General features: G+C 36.5%; 1 protein-coding gene across 4 annotated transcripts in view; it reads right to left on the bottom strand.

The window, feature by feature from the left end:
- Positions 1-2875: 2875 nt before the first annotated feature.
- ARHGAP24 (Rho GTPase activating protein 24) overlaps positions 2876-26040 on the bottom strand; it is a 104253-nt gene continuing 81088 nt past the window's right edge. For 3 of the 4 annotated variants that reach the window (XM_069093162.1, XM_069093177.1, XM_069093187.1), the window contains 4 exons: positions 19503-19576; positions 16469-16590; positions 7073-8114; positions 2877-3705 (listed from right to left, as the gene is read on the bottom strand). In XM_069093162.1, coding sequence (XP_068949263.1) covers positions 3462-3705; positions 7073-8114; positions 16469-16590; positions 19503-19576 — 1482 coding nt within the window. In that variant the 3' untranslated portion in view covers positions 2877-3461. Of the gene's footprint in view, positions 3706-7072; positions 8115-16468; positions 16591-19502; positions 19577-26040 lie in introns of all 4 variants that reach the window. The other variant, XM_069093169.1, reaches the window with a different exon arrangement.

Genomic DNA, 26040 nt, shown 5'->3' with positions numbered 1-26040 from the left:
CAAATTCCTTCTATGACACAAATATAGTCTTGATACCTAAAACATGGACAGTTACAAGAGAAACTATAGACCAATATCCCTAGGGGGAAGGGGTAGCTAGGTGGGGCAATCGATAGTGCTCTGGACCTTCAGAAAAGAAGACCTTAGTTCAAATCTAGCCTTAGACATTTACTAGCTGTGTAATTCTGGGTAAGTCACTTAACCTCTGGCTGCCTCAATTTTCCCAACTGTAAAATGAGAATAATGAAAGCTATATAATATTAAAACACAAAAATATTAAAACAATCAGATCTTTCCTTAATAATCATGATATACAGGGGCTGCCAGGTAGCACAGCGAGTAAGAGTACTGGCTCCAGTGTCGGGATGACCTAGGGATCGAATCTGGGCTCAGACACTTAGCACCCACCCAGAAATACCTGGCCATGTAACCTTGAGCAACTTACTTAGCCCCAATTGCTTAGGGGAGGCCAGGTGGCTCAGCGAGTAAGAGCACCAGCTCCAGTGTCGGGATGACCTGGATCAAATCCGGGCTCAGATACTCAGCACCACACACATAAATAACTGGCCGTGTAACCTTGAGCAAGTTACTTAGCCCTGATTGCTTAAAAAAAATAATCATGATGTGCAAATATCACATTATATTGAACACATAATAATTGCATTATAATTACAATTACATAATTGTAATTGTCATGATCATAACATTGTTATAACATTAATATTACACAATATATAAAACAAAAAACATCAGTATCAATAATGGGGATAAGCTTAGAGGCTTTTCCAATTCTATCAGAGATGAAGCAAGGGTGCCTACTATAACTATTACTATTTGATAGAGTACTAGAAATGACAGTTATATTGATAAGAAAAAAAAGAAACAGAAGAATTAAACATAAAGGAAAAAACCCCAAATTATCACTTTTTTGCAGATGATATTGTGGTTTAATTAGAGAACCCTAGACAGTTGACTAAAAAATAATTTTAAAAATGAGCAACTTTAGCAAAATTGATATAAAATAAACCCACACAAACCATCAGCATTTCTGTATATTACTGACAAAATCCAGCAAGAAGAGAGAGAAATTCTATTTAACATAACTACATAGAGTAAAAAATATTTGGGATCTACTTGCCAAGATACACACAGGAATTATATGAATATATAATTATATTCTATATTGCATATAATTATTATATCATATGTGTTGTATAATATGTAATATTACTGTAAAGTACTATTTATACAAATATAGACAGATCTACATAATTAGAGAAATATGAATTGTTCATGGGTAGACTCAACCAAAATAATAAAAAATGACACTACTACCTAAATTAAATTGCTTATTAAGTTTCATACCAAACTACTAAAGGATTACTTTATAGAGCTGGAAAAAAATAATTTAAAAAATTATCTGGTAAAATAAAAAAATTCAGAATCTTCAGGGAAATGATGACTAAAAATGTGGGGGAAAAGAAAACCTAACGGTACCAGATTTCAAATTATAATACAAAGCAGCAATTGTGATAAATGGAGAGGCTGATCAGTGGAATAGATTATAGATACACAACATAGAGAAGCAAATGAGCCCAGTAGTCTGGAGTTTGATAAAACAAAGATTCCAGTTACTGGTACTTGTTAATCAACAAAAGCTGTTGAGAAAATTTTTAAGTAAACTGGCAGAAACTAGGTATATATTAGCATTTACACCATATGCCATGATAAGCTCTAAATGCATCGATAACTTAGACACAAAAGGTAACATCATAAATAAGAGGAACAAAGAAGAAATCACTTATCAGGTGATCACAGAAGTTAATATGAACAATTTTGACATATAAAATTGAAAAGTTTGTGAACAAACAAAACCAATGATGCTAAAATTAGAAGAAAAACAGGAAACTGGGGTGGGGGAACCTTTGTTGTGAGTTTCTCTGACACAATGATCATTTCTCAAATGTAAAAGAAACTGAGTCAAATTTATAAGAATAAGAGCCATTCACCAAATTATGAATGACATGAACATGAAAAATAAGAAATGATTCCCCAAAGGAAAAAAGGATATGAACAGGCAGTTTTCTGATGAAAAAAATATCCAAGTTATTGTCATGTGAGAAACTGCTTTAATTCACCAATAATTGGAAAAATGCAAATTAAAACAACTCTTGAGATTCTACCTCATACCTATCAGATTGACAAAACAGACAAAAAAAAGGAAAATGATAAATGCTAGAGGGTTGTAGGAAAACAGGCATTTTAATGCACTTTTGATAGAGTTGTGAACTGGTCCAGTCATTTTTGAAAGTATTTGGGAACCATGCCCCAAAACATTCTTGAACTGTGCATACCCTTTGACACAGCTATACCATTACCAGGCCTTTGAGCTCCAAAAAAACTCATACGTATAAACATATTTGGAGAAGCTTTTTTTTTGTGGTGGCGATGTAGAAATTGATGGAGTGCCATCAGTTGGAGACAATTTATGGAAATGGTGAGACAGACAATTTCAGAAAAATCTGAGAAGACTTATATGAACTGATGATGCAGAAAAATTAACAGAACCAAGAGAAAAATTTATACAATAACATTATAAAGGCAAACCACTTTGAATGGCTTGGGAGCTTTCATTGATGCAACTAACCATAATTTCAGAAGATTCATGATGAAACATGCTACTTAACACTTGACAAAGAGGTGAAGACTGAGAATACAGACTGAGACATCTATTTTTTGACATAGCCATTTTGAGAACTTGTTTGCTTTAAATCTTTTCAAAGGGAGTTTGTTTTTCTTCTCTTTCTCCGTAGAGGATAGATAGGTGGGAAGGAGAGGTGAAATTTTGTTGATTTAAAAAAAATTAATTTAAAAAATTAAGAGAATCCCATAGTTTTTCATATAGCTTTTATTTATTTTTTGATATATGTGTTTTATTTTTATAAAAGTATTTACACTTTTTTTTGTTCATGGTCAAATGGTGCAACCATAAGTTATCACTTGACTTTTAATCACTTATATTGTAGGCATATGAACATACACAATGTAATTTTCTTATTTTAATTTCCCAGTAAGATGAAGAACAAAAACTTCTGAGTCATAAAACAAATCAATGAAACATAATACCAAAAGTAGTGCACTGGAAGAAAGCTTGATAGAAAATCCAATTGATCTGCCAGTTTAAATACAACTTTCATTTCTAGATGACTTCAAAAAATGACTATATACACATATTTCAGATTTTAATACTTGACAGTAGCTCGTTGGAGCATTCAAGAGAATAGCCCAGCTTTGATTAGTTTACTTCTAAAGGACAGATGATTTAATAGACTATATTTTTTTCTCTTTCCAGGATTTATAGTGCTGAGTGCTTTTATCAGTCAGGTTACCAGAATATAATAGAGTATATTATCCCCATTGCAATTCCTTCAAAGAGTGCCAGCCCAAGCAACAGACAAAGTTCATTGGATCCATATAGTGTTGTCTCTTTCAGTTCTATGGGACTCCACTGTTAGTTCCCCAAATGTAGAAAAAAACTGCTCCATTTCTTTCTGTAATAGATCATTTCTTTTCTCCGCATCTTCTTTTGCTCTCTCAGCATTTCTCATTTTGATCTCCACCATTGTGAACTTTTTCCTCTCTTGATCTAGCTCTTCATGGAGGGTCACCATTTCCATTTCCAAGGTCAAGTTTCGTTGTTCCAGACTGCAAGGGCAGGGAAAAGGCACAAAACATATTCAGTAAAAATGGAGAAGGGATCAAAGATCTTGAGAAATAATACCAACGATTAATCTTCCCCTCTCCTCATTTTCCAGAAGAAAAAGGTTTATGTGTCTTGCTTCAGGTGATACAGCAGTTCCAGAACCATAAACTCAAGCCATCTGAATTCCAATGCTTACGACTTAGGATTTTGTCTAGTCTTTCTCACTATTAGATAAGAAATCAGACTGACCTATTTTTCATCTGCAGAACTAATTTACAAAGTGCTTTCTCATTACTATCATTGTTCTAAAATCTCTGTAGAGCACAGCATTTATTTAAAGATGGCATAACACTAAATTTCTTTCTTTTCTTTTTTTTTTTTTAAAGCAATTGGGGTTAAGTAATTTGCTCAAGGTTACACGGCCAGTTATTTCTGGGTGTGGTACTAAGTATTTGAGCCTGGATTCAGTCCCCCAGGTCATCCCGCCACTGCGGCCCGTGCTCTTACTCTCTGTGCTACCTGGCCGCCCCATGACACTACATTTCATGGGTGGGAAACCCACGGCCTTAAGGCCAAATATGACCCTCTAGGTCCTCAAGGGTGTGGCCCTCTGACTGATTCCAAACTTCACAGAACAAATTCAACTAATGCAATCCCACCCCTGCTATAGACAGACCAACATCAAACAGCCAGCTACTTGTAAGTCAGAAGAAGATACTGCAGTTATCTTCAGCTGGATTGTAATGCTTCCCAGGATGGTGAAATTTAAGTTTTTTTCTTTAGGAAATGATAAGGATAAAATATAATTGAGTAGAACTGAAGGATATACTTGCTAAATTTAAAGGAAAAATAATAGAGATGCCATTTGATACTGGAGTTCTTAAATTCATTGTTTAATGAATTCATTAAATTCATCACCCAGTTCCAATCATCAAAAAGTTAATGCTAACAAGTAGATCCTCTTAAGTCCTCTAGCCTCTAACCTGTAATAGCATATAGGATTCTTGAGTTGAGAAAACATGCCAATGGTAAGTTAAGAACTCTAGGACTATTCCCACATATACTCATATACTACTGTCCTAAATTTAGTCCTTCCTCCTCTGGGAATATCTTCTCCATTTATGACTCTCTGTGCATGTGTTCTTATTCGGAATTATGGCAGGTCTTCTCTACTGTCTGTAAACAAGAAGTTGTATTGGTATACACAGGAGGCATCTATCGATCATGAAAACAAAAGGTAGAAGTTCTTTACTTCCCCTATCCAGAGTCTTGTGATCCCTAAGGCCAGTAAGAGAAGTAAAAATAAATATAATAAAATAAGGGGCCTGAGAGTTCCCTTCCATTTTGCAAATGTCAAAACTGAATTTTGATAAATTAAATTTTTTATTCGAGCTCTCACAGCTACTTATTGTTAGAACTGGGATCCAGGCAAAACCCTGATTTGATGTTTTTTCCATTACATTCAGAGTTTCATAAAATGGAGTGAACTCTCTGAGCCACAGTTTTCTTTCCTATAAAATGGTGATAATAATATCTGAAGTACCTATATCACAGGGTTGTTATGAGACTCAAATAATATATTATTAAACTTTGCAGACTTTTGAGTGCTATTATTACCATAACCAAAATGAACATGATGCATTGCAATAATCTCAGTCTTCTTAGCCCAGGCCCAATTTTTTGGGAACCTTTGGCCAAATTTTTTTTTCCAATTCTGTTTTCCCAGTTAAAGCACTATTCAACTCTTCAGATGAGTGTTTCCATAAAGGAATTCCTTCCTGGCATTATATATATATATATATATATATATATATATATATATATATATATATTATTATTAGGAAATTTGTATATTTCTCAGAACCATGAGAAAAAAAAAACAGTAGAGAAATAAGGAAAAAGTATGATTGTTAAAGGCAAAAAATCAATATAAAGACCTGCCTATTTTAAAGTCAAAACCAAGAGAAAGAAACTCTACCTTATACACATAGTTAAAGGTTAAGGCTGACATTTCTGGAAATCAGGACAAGAGCCCACTGGAGAGAAGTGGTCATCACCTAATCAGTCAGTCTGACTTATAACGGTTGCAAGTGTTTTAAGGGGTGTGTTCATGGCCCTGTTTCCTCCTAATGGTGAGTCATTCTTACAAACAGCAAATTAATAAGTTCATAAGTGCATAGTGTACATTATACAAGTTGTAGTGTTAAAAGATTAACACGTTTTGTAAGCAAAAGAAGTCTTTTAAATTAGCAGTTCTGATGTGATTCTGTATGGTGCTGTTAACTTTGCTAGGAGATTTTAATATTAAGTTATCTAAATATAACCCTAGCATTTTTGAGTGTTTAAATATTCACCACAGGCTACATTTATTTATAAATATGCTAAATTTAATACTTTTATTTATTAAATGATTTTAGATATTCATGATAATTAGTATGAAGAATGTTGGAAATATAATATTAAATGCATAAAAAAAAAATCAGTCTGTTGCCAGAAATCAGTCTGTTCATTGCCAGTATTATATTGGTTCATACTAATAGAAAGCCATGCAATTACTTTCATAAATTTGATTTTTACCCAAAAAAACCCTTTTAAACTTTTAATATACCCTATCACAAGACTGATTTACTGTTTATTTTTATGGGACACATTATTTAAAACATAAAATATTATGAAAATACAGAATAACTTATAATTTCAGGAATTCCTGAGAAATCCTGGAAATACTTGGTTTTTGGTTCCCAAATCCCAATGTTTAATATCTGTCAGGAATTTGGAAACACTAACCCAGATCCACTGGGAACATGCCTATTCAGATTAGGAAGATCATTCTTTATGTTCCTTAGCCAAACAATTTTCTCTTAGAAAGTTCTTAACATTAATTGCTTTATGAAATATGTAGCAACTATTACAGCTTTAAGAAATTAGGACCGACCCAGTGAAAGTATTTACAGATCCTATACTTGACTATATGCTGCCATGGAGGGGGAGGGAGGGGAACAAAATGTGAAACTCATGGAATTGTGGAATTGAATTCTGTAAACTAAAAGGAAACAAACAAATTAATTAAAAAATTAAAAAAAAGAAATTAGGATCCAGCATGCTTTGACTCAAATAATTTTATCATTGTTCCCAACTATTTCTGAGAAGAATTAACCAAATGCTGGAGATCACCTGGGTCATAGGATAACATTTCAAAGAATGTGTAACTGTAGTTCACTCCACAATTTCTCTTCATTCTTCCTTTCACTCCCTGCTACTGCCTGTAACTTTCTGCCTCCCTACATAGTCCCTTCAACACTTTCCACTCCAACTTCCTCCCTGGAATCATTGCTTACTTTACATTTACAAACATCTGATACCACTTACCTCTTTATCCTGGATTCATATTCTATTTTCTGTTTATTTATCTCCTGTTTTAGGCTAGAAACAAGGTTGTGCAGGGCACTTGGGGTGCTTGTGTTCATCCCAACAAAGGTTTCCATGTTGTCCCTACTGGGATCTCCCACACTCCTCTTCTCGATTTTGTTTTCATCATCTCCAGGGTATGAGGACTCCTCGAGGGAAGATCTTTCCAACCCAGGATCTTCAAGGTTTGCACTACAGATGTCATGGTCTGGACAGGAGGTGGAATTATCAGAAAGGGATATTTCACCCAAGGAGATAGACCAGGTAGCACTGTCCAGGCTCTGTTTGTCCTCTGAGCTCACCGTAGAGAATGGCTGGTGGACATTGTCATAGGTGGAGAGCCTGTTAGCTTGGTCCAAGTCTCTTACTACTGGGTCTTTCTGTTTGTTATCCCTGAGCGTCACATAGCCATTGGTCATCCAACTGATGCCATGACTGTTTGCTGCGCTCCCAAGAGTGTCTGTGCTCAGAATGCCCATGCGCACTCCTCCACTCTGCACACTGCATGTTCCCATTTTGGTACCCGCCCCTTTAAGGGAAGATGTTCTCCTGGCCTGTAAACTTCCACTTGAAGAGAACTGAGTTTTCTCATTACTTTCTGTGTTGGTACTGCTAAAGGACCCGTTGGTGACTATGCCACTGCCTTTATTAAAGGCGGGGTTTTTTTTAACTGTGAGAGCGGGACTCCTGGAGACATCAAATTTGTGTACATTATTTGGTGGCCCATTGGCCGTGGTCACTGGCAAAGTTACGAGGGACCCATTGTCCATGCTAATTCTCTGAGAAGACTCAAGCTTATCCCAAGAGCACCTTAGGCTTGTTGTGTCCTGGGTGTTATTGTTCTCTTCATTCTGTAGCTGATCAGTCATTGATTTTTTTTGAATTTTATTGTTAGTGTTGCATATGGCCTCTGGTTGCTTGGTCTGAAGCCCTACATCTCTGGGGAAGAGTTGCTTATGTCTGCCAATCATCACTGACATCAACTGTTGGACTGCAGTCGTGCCTGGAAGAAAATGCCAAATGCACTTTTATGAGTAAAATAGTTTAGAATGAGTAATTAACTTTTCCTATGTTGAGTGTCATTCACTCCCTGTTAAAATTATGAAGCCCAGGAACTTAGTTGTTAAAGAAAAGGAGAAAATGGTTATCCAGACAGATCTGGAAGCCATGTTCACTTTGATATTTGAAGGGGACTCATCATCTCAACATTTCAAGACTGAAACAAAAGAGATGTCCATTGATCAGGGAATGGGTAAGCAAATGGGAGTGCATAAGTGTAATGGAATATTTTTGTGCTGTAAGAAGTGCAGAGAAGCATGGAAAAATTTAATCCACTGATGCCATGTGAAATAAGTAGAGTCAGAAATGACATACAAAAGGATAAGATCAACGTAACTGGAAAGAACGAACAAAAAACTGTTGGAAATGAATGTTGCTAAATTAGAAAAGGCATGGCTTTTAAGAGTCAGGAGAAAATACTTCCCACCACTCTCCACTCCTCCACACATGCAGAACACTGACCATAAAGTCAGGGTTGGTTTTTTTTTCTCCGTGTACTGATTAGCTTTTTTCTGATTTTTCCCTCTTCCCTTCTTTCTGTTTTTCTTTCCTTTTTCCTTTAAAAATACGTTTGTTATAAGGTAAGACTCCCTGGGAAGGGAATTGGGGAGGAATACAGGTAGAAATTCAGGCTTCTTTTGAATGAGTCCTGATATTTTTGAAAGAAAGGTTATTTCCATATTAATAAAGTTGTCACATTAGGAAACAAGCAAAACAAATATGCTAAATGCAGATTTTGCTTATGTATAGGAATTCACTTTATAGAGTTGATTTTTTAAATACATTTTTATTGGTATCTTATACTATGCTATACAGAAGACATCAGAGATGTTCCCACATACTTTAAATTATGTTAAATATACAAAAAAGGTCTCAGTTGAATACAATGGAATATTTACAAGTATTAAAAGAAAAATGATGAGTTATATGAACTGATGAAGCATTTATCAGCTGGCCTGGGTTATTTCAACCAGATTTGGAGAATGCGGAGGTACCATCTCATACCAGTTTGGTGGCTTGATCTGGGCCATGTAGGTCAATTTTGAGGGTCTAATCTAGGTCATTTCAAGGTTTAAGGGCTTGGACTGGTCTACCACGGGCAAACTTAAGGCCCTACTCAGTCAACTTTAGGCATGTTTTGGGACTAGCCCTGACCTTCTACATGCAGGCTCAAGTTATCCAAGCTCAGAGTTAACTTGCGCTGGTTCCAGGGGATACCCAAGCCATCTTAGCCTGTGCTGGGCTAACTCAGGAGGTCACAATTTGCAATAAATATTAAAAGTCTCTGCCTAAAGGAAATCTGTAGAGATAGCCAAAATTGAGTCATCCGTGAAGTAAAGGATAGGAGGGAGCCAAGCTAGAATGCTCCAGACAACTTTTTTTCTAGACAAGGCACAGAAACCATGCCAGAATATTGAGTTGTAGATGGGGTTCTGCCTCAAAGGTAGGGGGTATCTTAGACCAGGGCATTGTGGGTAAAATAGGACTGTTTCAAAAGGAGAAGAAAGCCAAGCCTTCCCAAGAAAATATCCAATGTTAGCAGTTTCAAAGTTTGACCAAGAAGAGCCAGACTAAAAGTCTATATGCTGAATATCTCTAAGATACAGAATTTAGGTGAGCATTTATAGAACAAAGTAGCTCCAACACCAGGGTCATGCTCCCATGTCTAAAAAGGAACATCAGAGGATTCGCTGCTAATACTCTCCAATGCATACACCATGAAAAAAGGGGCAATGGTGACGTCAACCCTTTGCTTCCTCCCCCCTCATATCCAAACTATTTCTGAATCTTATCAATTTTACCTTGGTAACATCAAACTCCCAGAGTTCCCTATCACTTCCAGGATCAAATACAAAAAACTGTCCTTGAAACCCAAAGCCTTCCACCATCAGGCTACTCTCTCCTATTTTTCTAGTCTTATAGCTCGTTCTTCTCCATGTACCACGTGATCCAGTGACTCTGGCCCCTTTTCTAGTCCTCTCACAAGACACTCCATCTCCCAACTCCAGGTATTTTCCCTGGCTGTTCCCCAGTCAGGAAATTCTCTCTCCTCACTTCCTTTTTTCCTGGCCTCCTTCAGAAAACCCTAGCTAAAAGCCCATCCTTTATGAGAAGCTTTTTCTGATTCCACTTAATGTTAGTCCCTTCTCTCTGCTGATTATTTCCAATTTGTCTTTTCTATATCTTATCTGTACATAGCTGTTTTCATGTTGTCGCCCCTATTAGACTGTGAGTTCTTGAAAGGAGAGATTTATTTTATTTTGGGTTTTTTTGCCTTTCCCTTTAGCTGTAGTACTTAATATAGCACACACTAGGTACTTAGTAAATGTTTCTTGATTAACTAATAGAGACTCCAAATTTTATGTATAATACTCTCCTCATAGTCTACAATGAGTATGGAAATGTTTATTTTGTGTTTAAGTTCAGAATTTTTTAAAAAGTTAAAAAAAGAAAAAATTAAAGTTAAAAAATATCCCAACTATAGCAGAAGCACAAATAAAGAAACAAAACAAAACAAAAACACCCTCCTTTTAGCTTCTACAAAAATATTAGAAACATTATTTCTCCGATCTAAAACACTCCACATTTTTCCATTTACGAAAGTGGGAAGAACAAAAGCTAAGGCCTTCCTTTGAAATGAAGTAGAGGTGAGAGCCAAACATCTCGTCTAGAAGTGATTGACTCATGACCCCATCTAAGAAATGTCCTTTTTTGCATTCAAAGCTAAAATATGGATCACAGGAAGGTACTTTTCTCTGTCTTTGAGGGAAGTGTTCCAGGAAAGGAACTTAGTAGCTACGAAATATTAACAACAAAACACATATATATTTTTTGCTTTTCGGAGGGCAATTGGGGTTAAGTGACATGCCCAAAGTCACATGGCTAGTAAGTGTGTCAAGTGTCTGACTCAGGATTTGAACTCATGTCCTCCTGACTCCAATGTCAGTGCTCTATTCACTGCACCATCTAACCAGCCCAACAAAACAGATTTTGATATATGATGTTTCCCTTGTTCAAGATTTCTATAGATGTTACCTAAAATTTTCTAGAGGCAGAATGTCATGTTAGAAGGTTTGGGGGACTATGCCAATTTGCACATCTCTCTCTCCAAGCTAGAACTGGCTTGTTTATATTAATGTTAAATTTAACATTGTTTCTAGAAGACTTGGGCCTAAATCAGATTACACTATTGTATTGAATTCTTTTTTCCTTTGGTACTGACTTGTTCTGATTGGCTCCAAAGAAGCCAAAAATAATATTTATATTTAATATATAAATATAATAATAGATATATTAAAAATAAGGAATGGAAGTTGGAGAGATTAACTTTCTAGATAGAAACTCCCTTTCATGGCCACTCATCCCCTTTACCTATGGCATTCCCTATCTATAAGATATAGTGAGGATCAGCTAAAATGCTACATTTATTATTTACATGTCCAGCACCTAGTATTAGCCTCTGAAAATAGTAAACCCATTTAATAAATGCTTGTTGAATGATTAATCAGTTGTTTCTACCCTAATTAGGCCATATCTGGAATACCTTGTTCAGGTTATCACATTATAAAAGGAACAAAGACAAACTAGATCACATTGAGAGGAAGGTAAAGAAGTTGGTGGAAAGAGTGAAGACCATGCCATATGAGGATCTGTTTAAGAAACTGCAAATGTATAGCCTTAATAAGAGAAGCTTGTGTGGTCCAGAATTGTCTAATCTGCAAGAAAAACCACTGAAGCAGAGCTCCAAGCCAACAACCATTAATTAAAGGGACCAGTGCCCCCTTCAATGATTTGGACCTCAGATCTTCCTCGTGATCTGAGATGCCCCCTGTCTCTAGGGCCTTTCTTGTGGCTTGATACCCAGACACCCAGAAAAGGTAAAGTAAAACACAGGGTCTTATTGGTTAAGAGATCTTGCTCATGACCCTCTAGGAGGGCCAGAAATGATGCATCAGTGTGGGTGGTCACAGGATGGGCAACACAAGGGTCATCTCCACTGACTAAGTGGTCATAAGATGGCCCCTCCTCATGTTGGTCAAGAGGTGTGGTCCAGAGACACAAAAATAAGTTGGGGGACTTTCCACATCACATCAAGACATCCCACCCATACTGGCTTTGGTCACTTACTCAGTACCCAAAAGGTACTAGTCAGCATTCTTGTGGTTAAGCAGGTCAACTTTCTAACAGGTTCTTGAACAATGAACAGTAAACTTATAGCTTGTAGTTTAAAGTTTGATACCTATTATAAGAAAGACTCTATCTTATCTAATAATCCCTAGAGATAGCATGTGTAAAATATGTATTAATCCATATATATATATATAATTCTTATACTAATATTATTTAACTAGACTGAATAAATATATTTTACTAGATGAGTAGATCACTAATAATTGCTAACAATCATCACCTCTATGGAATCACACTGAACTGATTAATACTTATTGGAATAAAATAGGGATCTAATCAATCATTCCTCTGAATGCCTACCAAAAGGCATGACAGTTGTCTTTATGAATTTGAAGGGCCAGGGGTGGCTAGGTGGCACAGTGAATAGAGCACCAGCCCTGGAGTGAGGAGGACCTGAGTTCAAATCCGACCTCAAACACTTAACACAACAACTAGCCTGTGACCTTGGGCAAGTCACTTAACCCTAATTGCCTTCCAAAAAGAAAAAAAAAGAATTTGAAGGGCCAGGATGGAGCCAAGATGGCAACGTAGAAGCAGAAAAACTCCATAAGCTCCCCCCATAAACACCTCAAATACCTATAAAATATGACTCTAAACAAATTTTAGAGCTACAGAACCCACAAAATGACAGAGAGAAACAAATCTGCTGAAGGAAGCCCAGCAGGCCGACAGTAAGGGTCTATTGCAGCTCATTGGGAGCAGAGCCCAGCCCCACGTGCACCCTGGTTTTAGCCCAGGGTGGCCCCGACCAGCAGGAGGTGGAGTGGACTTGGGGAGAGTAGATCACCAGCAGCTCTGGAAGTTTCCAGAAATATCAACCCATAACTGCCAAAGACAAAGTAAAATGTCAGCATGGGACTCTGTTGGAACTGGGGGGGACAGAGTGCTGTCTGGCCTCTTGTCCCAGGAGTCAGAAGCATGTAGGAGCTGCGGCCATGCAGCTTCCGCCGTGTGGCTGCTTCAGAGCTCCTGGCCTGCAGATCATAGGGGGACCAAGCAACCACTCAGAGGACAATCACACTTGCTTTCACCTGCCTAGATCTGGATCAGAGTCTTGGATGGTGGTCCTGAGGTGTGTGATCAGGTGCCAGAGCTCGTGGGGGCAGCAGAGAGGACACCCAACTAATAGCTCCGGCAGCTGCAAAAACCCCAGCTATTTGGGACAAAGCTCTCCTATCTGGAAGCAGAGTTCTACTGTGGTAAAGAGCTCAAAAGTCAAGTAATTGAGTGGCAACATGAGCAAGCAAAGGAAGCAAAGCAAGCACAGTAGTCAAACCTTAGATTTCTGGAGACAAAAAGGATCAAAGCACATAATGGGAGGAAGACAACGAAGTCAGAACTCCTGCACCAAAAGCTTCCAAGAAAAATATGAATTGATTACAGGCCGTGGAGAAGCCCAAGAAGGATTTTGAAAATCAAGTAAGAAAAATGGAGGAAAAATTGAGAAGAGAAATGAGAATGATGCAAGAAAATTATGAAAAGAGAGTCAACAACCTGACTGAAGAAAATAACACCTTAAAAAACAGACTAACTCAAATGGCAAAAGAGGCTCAAAAAGCCAATGAGAAGAATGCCTTAAAAAGTCAAATTTACCAGATGGAAAAGGAATTTCAGAAACTCACTGAAGAGAATAATTTCTTCAAATTTAGATTGGAGCAAATGAAAGCTAATGACTTTATGAGAAATCAAGATACTATAAAACAGATCCAAACAAATTAAAAAATAGAGGGCAATATAAAATATCTCATTGGAAAAACCACTGACCTGGAAAATAGATCCAGGAGATACCATTTAAAAATTATGAAAGCCATGATCAAGAAAAGAACCTAGAAATCATCCTTCAAGAAATTCTCAAGGAAAATTGACCTGATATTTTAGAACCAGAGGGCAAAATAGAAATTGAAAGAATTCACTGATCATCTCTTGAAAAAGATCCCAAAAAGAAAACTCCTAGGAACATCACAGCCAGGTTCCAGAGTTCACAGATCAAGGAAAAAATATTACAAGCAGCCAAGAAGAAACAATTCGAATACTATGGAAACATAAATAGGATAACACAAGATCTAGCAGCTTCTATGTTAAGGAATCAAAGGGCTTGGAATATGATATTACAGAGGTCAAAGGAGCTAGGATTAAAACCAAGAATCACCTACCCAGCAAAACTGAGTATAATGTTTCAGGGAAAAATATAGTCATTCAATGAAATAGAGGACTTTCAAGCATTCTTGATGAAAAAAACCAGAGTTGAATAGAAAATGTGACATTCAAATACAAGAAGCAAGAGAAGCATGAGAAGGTAAACAAGGAAAAGCAATCATGAGGAACTTATCAAAGTTGAACTATTAACATTCCTACATGGAAAAACAATAATTGTAACTTATGAAACTTTTCTCAGTATGAAGGTAGTTGAAGGGAATATAAATGTATATATATATATATATATATATATATATATATATATATATACATATATATGTTTATATAGGAGGGTATATGTACATATGAATACACCTATGAGTGTGTGTATATGTGTACTGGTATACATAGACAGAGGGCACAAAGGAAGGGATGATATTTTAAAAATAAAATTAAGAGGTGAGAGGAATATAATGAGAGGAAATAGGGAGAGACAAAATAGGGTAAATTATTTCATATAAAAGAGGCAAGAGAAAACTGTTACAATGGAGGGGAAGAACAGGAAGGCAAAAGGGAATGGGTCAACCTGACTCTCATTGAATTTGGCTTAAGGAGGGAATAACATACACACTAACTTGGGCATCTTACCCTACAGGAAAGTAGGGGGGAAGGGGATAGAAGGGGGATGAGAGAAGGGTGACCCATTGGGGGGGGGGGGGGCTAGTTAGAAGCATACACTTTCGAAAAGGGGCAGGATCAAAGTAGAAAATACAACTAGTAGGGGGCGGGATAGGATGGAGGGAAATATAGTCAGTCTTTCACAATATATCCACTATGGCAATGTTTTGCATAACTACACATGTACAACCTATATTGAATTGCTTATCTTCCTAGTAAGAGTGGGAAACGAGGGAAGAAGGGAAAGAATCTGGAATTCAAAGTTTTAAAATCAAATGTTTAAAAAAATTATTATTTTTACATGTAATTGGGAAATAAGATCTACAGGCACTGGGGTATGGAGATCTATCTTGCCCTACTAGAAAGTCAGACGGGGTATGTGGGAAGGATAAAGGAGAGAACAGATTGGGGGAGGGGGTATTCAGTGGCATTACTGTTTTGGGGTGGGGGTAGGGGAAAGATTGGGAGAAAGTTTGTAACTCAAAATCTTGTGGAAATGAATGTTGTAAACTAAAAATAAACATAAAATTTAATTTAAAAAAATTTGAAGGGCAAGATGAAAAGAGGGATCAGATTTATTCTGATTGGCTCCAAAGGGCAGAACTAAAAATAAGGAATGGAAGTTGGAGAGACTCAATATGTGGAGAGATCACAGTATGAGGGTAAGCTTCTTAACAATTAGAGGCATACAAAACAGAATGGGCCACCTTGGGAGACAGCCATCTATCATCACTTGAATTCATCAAGAGGAGGCTGGATAACCATGAGCTGAGGATTTTGTAGGAGTTTCTTTTAGGCAGCCAGGTGTTGGAGTAGACAGAGAGCTGGCCTTGGGATCAGGAAAACCTAATTTTAAAACCAGCCTCAGATATTTACCAGCTGGGTGACTTTGGGCAAAATCACTTCACTCCTGTGTGCCTCAGTTTCCTCATCTGTAAAATGGGGATAACAAAAGCAACTACTACCCAGGGGCAGTATGAGGATCAAATGAGATATTTGTAAAACACTTTGCAAATCTTAGAGCATTATGTAAATGCTAGCAATTATTACTCAATTAAGACATTATTTGATGTTCTTTTGAACCATGAGATTATAGTTCTCTATAAAATTTCTTAACTGCCTAACTCCCAAAGAATTTTTTTTCCATGTAGAAAATCAGTCAATAAATGGGATAACTTTTGATTCCTTCACAAATGAAAATTATAGAGGACAAAACTTATCCAGAATGTTGCAAATGTGTTTGTCCAAAGTTGTTTCTTGCTTTAGAAATGGTGGGACTTATCTTTTACTCACCGTCCATGATGGTCCTAGGGTCTTCTACTTTGGGACGCAGGACACTGGAACCAAAGACAGTGGCCAGGTTCTGCACACTCGTTTTGTTAGCACTTGAGTAGGACTGGACTTCATTCAAGAAACTGTTTGATGTTCAGAAAAGAAGCAGAATACAGAGGGATTGGTATCGTCAGTGGAAGATCATGGGAACACGAACATAAACATGAATGATTCATGGGAACCATTGCCTGTGGCCTTTTTCTATCTCTGTTATTCACAGAAGAAGCACTAGGTGGAATGTAGTATTATGTGATGACTGAGTTATTGGAGAATTTAAATCAACAGTGCCAGACTGTGGAAGTACTAGCTGGATGAGGCCATACCAACCTGATTAGCCAATGGGGCTCGGTAGTTTGGCATGGAATCAGAAAGAGCAGGGCTTCATTAAATCACATCTCTGACGCATGCTGACTCTATGGGATAGTCACAACTTCTCTGTACCCTAGAAGACTCTTGGGGACTGGAAGCTACAGGACAATTCCAGTATGCAATGGCAGAAAGTCTTTCGTCTTCAAAGTACCCTATTCTAGAGAAAGTAATAGATCCAGCCCAAAACAAACACAAACAAACCAACAGCTCTGCCATCCTCTAACTCCCCACATGTGAAGTAGCCAGGGGGTAAAACCTTTGCCATTTGTCCTTCTGCTTGCAAATGCTTGGTTTTGGGTTTTTCCCCCATTGCATCTTTCATCTACTCCCTTCCTCCCTTACTTTCCAAGTTGTCGTTAGTCAACGCAGAAGATCTAACCAATTATTTTGCCCTTGGTGATGTGTGAAGAAGATGCACTGAGCTGACGTTAAATAAAATCGACATAATATATCCACATTTGGGTTTTTAGAAAAGTGTCCATTTTCATGTATTTGCTACTATTTAGGGAAACCTAACATAAATAGCAAACCTAATGGCAGACTAGACTTGAAAGTAGTAATTCTTTCTCCAAAAGCAGAGGTTATAAGTCAGTTTAAATCTATTTATGAGCAGCTAGGTGGTGCAGTGGATGGAACATAGGACTGGGAATCAAGAAGACTCATCAGACACATTCTAGCTGTGTGACCTTAGGCAAATCACTTAACCCATTTGGACTCAGTTTTTTGTATGTAAAATGAATAGAAGGAGGAAATGGCAAAGTACTCAAGTAAGTTTGCCAAGAAAACCCCAAATGGGGTCTCAAAGAATTGGACCTGACTGAAAAGGCTCAACAACAATTAAATCCACTTAACAACAATAAAAAAGGGTAAATAAAACAAGATTCTTCTGCTGCAAAGACAAAGAACCTTTGCTTTTACTTCTTCATAAAAGCCAGAGCACTAATTACATACTGCACAGATGTTTCCATTAATTTGATATTTTATTAGTAAAAGATGTATAGTGAAGATATACTCACACAATCTTATTTATTATCATTTATTATTTTAAAGATCTTATTTATACAAAGATGTCATTTATTATCATTATTTATGGAATTTCCTCCTCCTAAATCTCAGATACAATCTGCCTATTGACTGTTGTGACTGAAGAAATATGATAATTACGGATATCCAGGGCAAATCCTACTCTCCCACATCTGATAATCAAGCCCTACTCTGAGCATCTTTTCCTGTATTTTAGTCTGCAATGCAATTGCCTATTTCTAACACAAGTGATCTGCTTCTGAAAAATCAATTAAAAAAAACTGAGGTTTTCTTAAAAATAAAAACTAAATTGTAGTTTTTAAAATGTGATGGTAAGATATTATTTAAGAAAATACTCCAGAGAAATGTTTTTTTCTCTTCCCTTGGGGTAGGGATTGAACCCCAAGGATGTCTAACTTCTGACACCAACAGCATTTGAGAGTAAGTTTAATTGGGGACAGGAGTGGGGAGTGTCATATACCTGTCAAACCAAAAAGCAGGTTTCCTAGGTGAGTTCAAGAAAGACAAAAACCTACCATAGAGCTGAAGCAAAAAAGTTTGCTGGATCTTGATTTTTTTTTTTTACTGTGAATACAGATCAGAAAAGTGGGGCCTATTGACCCTCCTGACCTTTAAGTAGAAGTCAGACACATTACTACAGCGCTAACTGGTTTATGATGGCCAGCCATTCACAGCATCATTGCTTCTCTCATTCTTGAATGTCTGTTCTTCCTTTCAGAAACAAAATTTATCAAGCAATGGATTGTTGACCCACTAATAGGGAATGTAAGCTTGGTTTAGATTTAGACCATTGTGACATACGTTAGTATTACCCTCCTGATAATGGCTCCTACCATACAATCTTATTCTGTACAAGAAGCACAGGTGCAGACATCTGCTGTATGTGCTTAGCTAGGGAGCTAAGCAACCACTTATGGGTTAGGACTGAACACCTCTGAAGTTAGAATAGTTCTTCCAGTCCTTGGAGGGCCAAGGAGAGCAGTGGCCTGAGACAAATGCTCAAGGCCCATTACCTAGAGGGCTGGAAGGCCATCTTTCTCTGACCAGAGCCATGCTGCTGGGATAGCCGGTGCCACCCAATTTCTAATCCTTGATCTAACCGTCCTGTCACTTTCCATTTACCTTTGTAGAATGTTCTTAAATTGTGAGATGCACATTATATGTACCAAACCCTAGCTTTAAAATGACAACAGAAAGAAGTATTCTCTCTTACAATATCTTATATCTAATATATATAATACATCATGTTATATATAATATCTATTTCTTTTTTCAGCTAGAGATGAACTATTGAATTCCTTTCTATCGATGTGTCTTTATTTAGAAATGACTCATGGTAAGGCTGCATGTAACCAGCTCCTTATATAAGCACAGCAAGAGTGAATAAAAATCTTATGGAAGTTGGAAATTGGAAGGGGCTTTAGGGAACATTTAATCCAATCTCCTTATTTTACAGATGAGAATTGAAAATTCTCAGAGGTTGTGACTTACTTCAATTCACAAAGTATATTAATGACAGGACTAACGAAGTAAATTAATGACCAAGCTAATATTTATTACCTTTTTTTTTTTAAGTTTTTACCTGCATAAGTACTTGAGGAGATTATAATTAACCACGGGCAAACTTTTCACCTGCTTTGCTAGTTCCTTAACCCCCTGTGTAAGAAAGAAAAAGAAGAAAAATTATCTATTTTTCCAGAAAAAAAAAATACATATATCATATATACTTAAATTAAAGTTCATGGAGAATAAGTGTACTCTCTTTTTATTTCATTTCCAGAAGGATCCATTTTGAAAAAATTGGGTGTCACTATAGACATTAGTGTAGATTAAGCAATGGCTTCAGATAAGTTCAGAAGGAATAAAGACAAAGATAAACTCGATGTGGAGGGGAAAAGACGCTTTGAAGGAATGAGTAGATTGCATGTTAGCACCTTACAGAAACCAGTGCAGCTGAATTATTTGACTAGCGAGCATGGCCTGTGAGCAGGAAGGTTTACAGTCAGCCTATCTCCCCTCTGAGGCCGCCTACATACAATCAGAGATAAGCCTGTGTTAGGCAGGATCATTCTATTGTTGCTACAGAGCAGATCTGGGGTTTTCTGTTTGTTTGGGGTTTTTTTGGGGGGGGAAAGAGGGAGCTATCGAGAGTCCATGGAGACACTTCATACTGGTCCCGTTCTGGTGGCTTTTTTTCTGTTGTGTGTACCCTTTTTAGACTTCAACAAACTTAAAGATTGTAACTGGAAAGAACAGAGATGATAGAAGGGCTGGGTCATTTTAGGTGTAATTGAATCATTCCATACCTGGTAGGAGATCTGAGGTTTTGAGTAGATCATTTACACATGAAAAGTCCATCAGAGATAATGAATTTGCCCTCTCAGGGCAGATTTACCTCCACACCTTTTTTCTAGTTATCATTAATATAGCCCAACACAACACTAGGCCTTTAAAGAGAAGTAAAACAAAAACTAAGTAGCTCTGAACTCCAGAGATGTTTTGGCAATTATTGGACAAAATGGCTCTTGCCTGTTTATGGTTTAGCCTCCAAAGAGAAAGATTTAGGAAGTATATTGGATGGTCAAGGGCAGCTAGGTGGCACAGTGTCAGGCCTGGAGTCAGGAAGACTCATCTTGAGTTCAAATCTGGCCTCAGATACTTGCTTACTAGTTGTATGACCCTGGGCAAGTCACTTCACCCTATTTACTTCAATTTCCTCATCTGTACAATGAGCTAGAGAAGGAAATGGCAAACCATTCCAATATCCTTGCCAAGAAAACCCCAAATGGGGTAGACATGATTAAGCAATTAAACATTTCTTTGCATTTTTTTTCATTTCCCTAGGTTTTTAATCTTGGTGTCATCCTCAACTCCTCACTCTCATTCACCCCACATATCCAATTGGTTGCTAAATCTTTTTGTTTCTACTGCCTCAATCTCTCTCACATTATGTCCTTTTCTCTCCATTGATAAAGCCATCCCCTTGCTGAGCCCCTTATCACCTTCCCCTGCTAATTGTTGCAATAACTTTCTAATTGGTCTCCTTGCATTCAATATCTTCCATTTTCCATTCCTTCCTTGACATAGCAGCCAAGGTGATTTTCTTAAAACAAGATTGATCACCTTAACACGTTCCCTACTCAATGAACTTCAGTGACTTTCTCTCACCTCTAGAATCAAATATAAGGGCCTATGTGGCTACTTTTCTAGCTTTATTATTCATTCCTCTTTTTCATGCGCTCTAGAATCCAAACTGGCTTTCTTAGTGTTACTCACACATGATACTCCATTCCCCATCATTGAGTCTTTGCTTTCCAAGCCCACCATGTCTGGAAGGTACTCACTTCACTTCTGACTCTTTGAATCACTAGTTTCCTTCACAACTCCACTCAGGACACCTTCCATGTCTATACTTTTCTGTGTCCCGGTGGCTACTCTTCCCTAAATGTCTGAAGTTATTTTAAATGTGACTTCTTTTTCTATCTCCTCATGCTGCATTTTGGTGGTAAGATAAAGACAAGCTGATGACTTATGTGGGTTTATTTTATATCTTGCATCTTGGCTGAGGCTACTTTCTTTTAGTTGACTTTCTAGGGTTCTCTGTCCAAGCCTATCATTTGTAAACAGTGCTAATTTTGCTTCCTCTATGTCTCTTCTTAATCCCTCTATTTTTCTTGTCTTATCATTAGCTAGCATTTCTAGTACTCTATCAAATAGTAATAGTGATAATGGACACCCTGGTTTTTACCTTTGATCTTACTGGAAAGGCCTTTAGTTTATCGCCATTATAAATAATGCTACCTCTTGCTTTTAGACAGATACTTAATAGGGAAAAATACGATTATTATGTTTCCTAGTTTTTTCGAAGAAATGGGTGTTATGTCTTGTCAAAAGCTTTTTTCTGCATCTACTTATGATTTTGATGTTAACATAATCAATAATGTTTACAGTTTTCCCAATATTAAACCAGTCCTGCATTCTTGGTGTAAATTCAATGTGGTTGTAATGAATGATCTTTGTGGTATCTTGTTTTAGTCTCCTTACTAATATTTTATTTAAAATTTTTGCATTGACTTTCAATGAAGATGTTGATCTATATTTTTCTTTATTTGGACTCTTTCGATCCTCTCTAGTTTAGGAATCAAGACTATTTTTTAACATAAAAGGAATTTGCTAAGTCCCCTTCTTTTCCTTATTTTTTTTTCAAACAGCTTTTATGATATTGGAATTGACTGTTCTTTAAATGTTTGACAGAATTTAATTGTTAATTAATATGATTATTCCCTCTCATTCAGGTATTTATTTATGGCATTTTTCATTCCCCCTCAATCCCAAAACCCCCAGATTGGGGAGTTAGTCCTCAATTTCTTGTTCTATTGGTAGGCATTTTGTATTTTTGTAAATATTCCTTTAATTTAGATTGTCTATTTTAATGCCATGTAATAGAGTAAAGTGTTTTCTAATTGTTTTTAAATTTCTTTTTCACTGGTTGTAAATTCAAAGTGTTGATACTGTCAATTTCTTTTTCTTTTTCCTTTTTTAAAAACTGAATTGCCAAATATTTGTTCATTTTAAAGCTCCTAGTTTTTCCATTAATTATTTTTGTTTGTTTGTTTCCAATTTATTAACCTTTTCTTTGATTTTCAGGATTCACATTTTGGTGTTTAATTGAGAGGTTTTAATTTGTTGGTCTTCTAAGTTTTTTTTGTTATACACTCTATTAATTGCTCTTTCTCTCTTTCATTGATGAAAGTATTGAGAGAAGTAAAATTTCACATAAGGTTTGACTGCATCCCTCAAATTTTCATATCACATCATTGTCATCATTTATCTTTAATGGAATCATGGATTGTTATTCTTTGACACCCATTTTTAAGGATTAAGTTATTTAGTCTCCAATTGATTTTGTTTCTCCTGTGGCCTTTTATTGAATATAATTTTTATTACAATGTAAAAGATTTAATACTTTGATTTTTCTGCACTTATTTGTTACGGATGTTTTTATTTGTTTGGTTTGTTTTTTTGGTTTTGTTTACCTAAATCTGAAAGGAATAATATGAGGTCCTTCACTGTGTTATAATTACTACATATGACAAAGTATTACTATATTATGCATTATAATATGTCCCTGTAACTCATTTAATTTTCCCTGAACTCCTCTCATCTGAATGCAGCCTATTCATACTGTATGATTTTTGTGACATGCTGCTATAATCTATTTGCTAATACTTTATTGAAAAATTTTACAGTGATATTCAAAAGAAATATTACTCTATATTTCTGTTTTTCTGTTCTGACAATCCTTGGTTTAGATACTAAGACCATATTTCTGCTATATAAGGAATTTGATATGACTCTCTTTTTTCCCCCAGTTTATGTAGATTTTTTTTTCCTTTGGGATTTTATTTATGGTTTATTCAAATTCTTTCTTTAAGATAGGGATGCTTAAATCCTTTATTTCTTATTTTGTGAATCTGCACAATTTATATTTTATAAATATTTATCCATTTCATTGACAGTTTCATTGACATATAGTTGGGCAGAAGAGCTTGTAATAATTTCTTTTATGTCTTATTCATTGGTTGTGAATTCACCTTTTTTTAATTATCTTTTTTTTTGGCTAATGTGTTTATTTTTAGTTTTCAACATTCATTTCCACAAGATTTTGAGTTACAGATTTTCTCCCTGTCTTTCCCCTACCCCCGTCCCAAAATAGTGATCTGAATATCCCTTCCCCCAATCAGTTCTCTCATATCTTCCCCCGTTCCCCCTCTGACTCTCTAGTAGGGCAAGATGGATTTCTTTACCCCAGTGCCTGTGTATCTTATTTCCCAGTTGCACATGAAAAAAAAATATATTTTTAACATGATTTTAAAACTTTGATTTCCAGATTCTTTCCCTTCTTCCCTCGACACCCACCCCTACTAAGAGGAAAAGCAACTCAATATAGGTTATACATATGTAGTTACACAAAACATTTCCAGAGTAGATACATTGTGAAAGAATAACTATATTTCTTTCCATCCTATCCTGCCCCCCAACTTGTTCTATTTTACTTTTTTTCCCTCTCTCTTTTCAAAAGTGTTCTGCTTTAAACCCCCCCCCCCCCCCAATCTGCCCTCCCTTCTATCATCCCCCCTCTTATCCCCTTCCCCCTACTTTCCTGTAGGGTTAGATACCCAATTTAGTGTGTATGTTATTTCCTCCTTAAGCCAAATTCAACGAGAGTAAGGTTGACCCATTCCCTTTTGCCTTCCTGTTCTTCCCCTCCATTGTAACAGAATTCTTTTGCCTCTTTTATATGAGGTAATTCTATCTCTCCCTATTTCCTCTCATTATATTCCTCTCTCAACTCAATTTTATTTTTGAGATAACATCCCTTTATATTCAATTCATCCTGTGTCCTCTGTCTATGTATACATGTACACATATATGCACACACTCACATATGTATTTATACACCCATATACCCTCCTATATAAACATATGTATGTATCCATACATATATTACACACACACACACACACACACACATATTCCCTTAAACTATCCTCCTACTGAGAAAAGATTCATGAGTTACAATCATCATTTTACCATGTAGGAATGTAAATAGTTCAATTTTATTAAGTTCCTTATGATTTCTTTTCCCTGTTACCTTCTCATTCTTCTCTTGCTTCTTGTATTTGAAAGTCAAATTTTCTACTCAGCCCTGGTTTTTTCATCAGGAATGCTTGAAAGTCCTCTATTTCATTGAATGACTATATTTTCTCCTGAAACATTATACTCAGTTTTGCTGGGTAGGTGATTCTTGGTTTTAATCCTAGCTCCTTTGACCTCTGGAATATCATATTACAAGCCCTTTGATTCCTTAACGTAGAAACTGCTAGATCTTGTGTTATCCTGATTGTGTTTCCACAATATTCAAATTGTTTTTTCCTGGAAGCTTGTAATATCTTCTCCTTGACCTGGGAACTCTGGAAGTTGGCTATAATATTCCTAGGAGTTTTCTTTTGGGGATCTTTTTCAAGAGGTGATTGGTAAATTCTTTCAATTTGTATTTTGCCCTCTGGTTCTTAAATATCAGGTCAATTTTCTTTGAGAATTTCTTGAAGGATGATTTCTAGGTTCTTTTCTTGATCATGGCTTTCATAATTTTTAAATGATCTCTCCTGGATCTATTTTCCAGGCCAGTGGTTTTTCCAATGAGATATTTCACATTGCCTTCTATTTTTTCATTTGTTTAGATCTGTTTTATATTATCTTGATTTCTCATAAAGTCATTAGCTTCCATTTGCTGCAGTCTAATTTTGAAGGAATTATTCTCTTCAGTGAGTTTTTGAAATTCCTTTTCCACCTGGCAAATTCAGCTTTTTAAGGCATTCTTCTCCTCATTGGCTTTTTGGTCCTCTATTGCCATTTGAGTTATTCTATTTTTTAAGGTGTTATTTTCTTCAGACAGGTTGTTGACTCTCTTTTCATGATTTTATTGCATCATTCTCATTTCTCTTTCTAGTTTTTCCTCCACTTCTCTTACTTGTTTTTTTTTTTTTATTTTTTTTTTTTTTTTTGCTTTTTGGAGGGCAATTAAGTGACTTGCCCAAGGTCACATGGCTAGTTTTTGTGTTAAGTATCTGAGGCCAAATTTCAACCCAGGTCCTCCTGACTACAGAACTGGTAATCTATTCACTGCACCACTTAGCTGTCCCTCTCTTACTTGATTTTCAAAATTCTTCTTGAGCTCCTCGGTGGCCTATAACCATTTCACATTTTTCTTGAGCTTTTGATGCAGGAGTTCTGACTTCATTGTCTTCCTCCCACTCCATGCTTTGATCCTTTTTGTCCCCTCAAAAAGATTCTGTGGTTTGTTTGTGCTTCCTTTGCTTGCTCATATTGCCAGTCAAATACTTGACTTTTTGCTCTTTGCCTCGGTAGAACTTTGCTTCCAGAGAGGAAAGCTTTGTCCCAAATCGCTAGGGTTTTTGCAAATGTTGTCAGAGGTCTGAGGAGGAAGCCCTCTCTACAGACACCACATTGGCAAACTGGCATTTCTCATCCCACAACCACCACGCAAGAGAGCAACCCAGATCCAAGCAGATCAAAGCAAGAGCAATTACCCTCTG

Source organism: Petaurus breviceps, unplaced genomic scaffold, assembly GCF_028583685.1.
Source record: "Petaurus breviceps papuanus isolate PSGF00001 unplaced genomic scaffold, PetGlider_PUasm1.0 126, whole genome shotgun sequence".
In the NCBI taxonomy this organism is placed as follows: Eukaryota; Metazoa; Chordata; class Mammalia; order Diprotodontia; family Petauridae; genus Petaurus; species Petaurus breviceps.
Note: the sequence above shows the minus strand (reverse complement) of the source record. Positions and strands in the feature narration are given on the sequence as shown.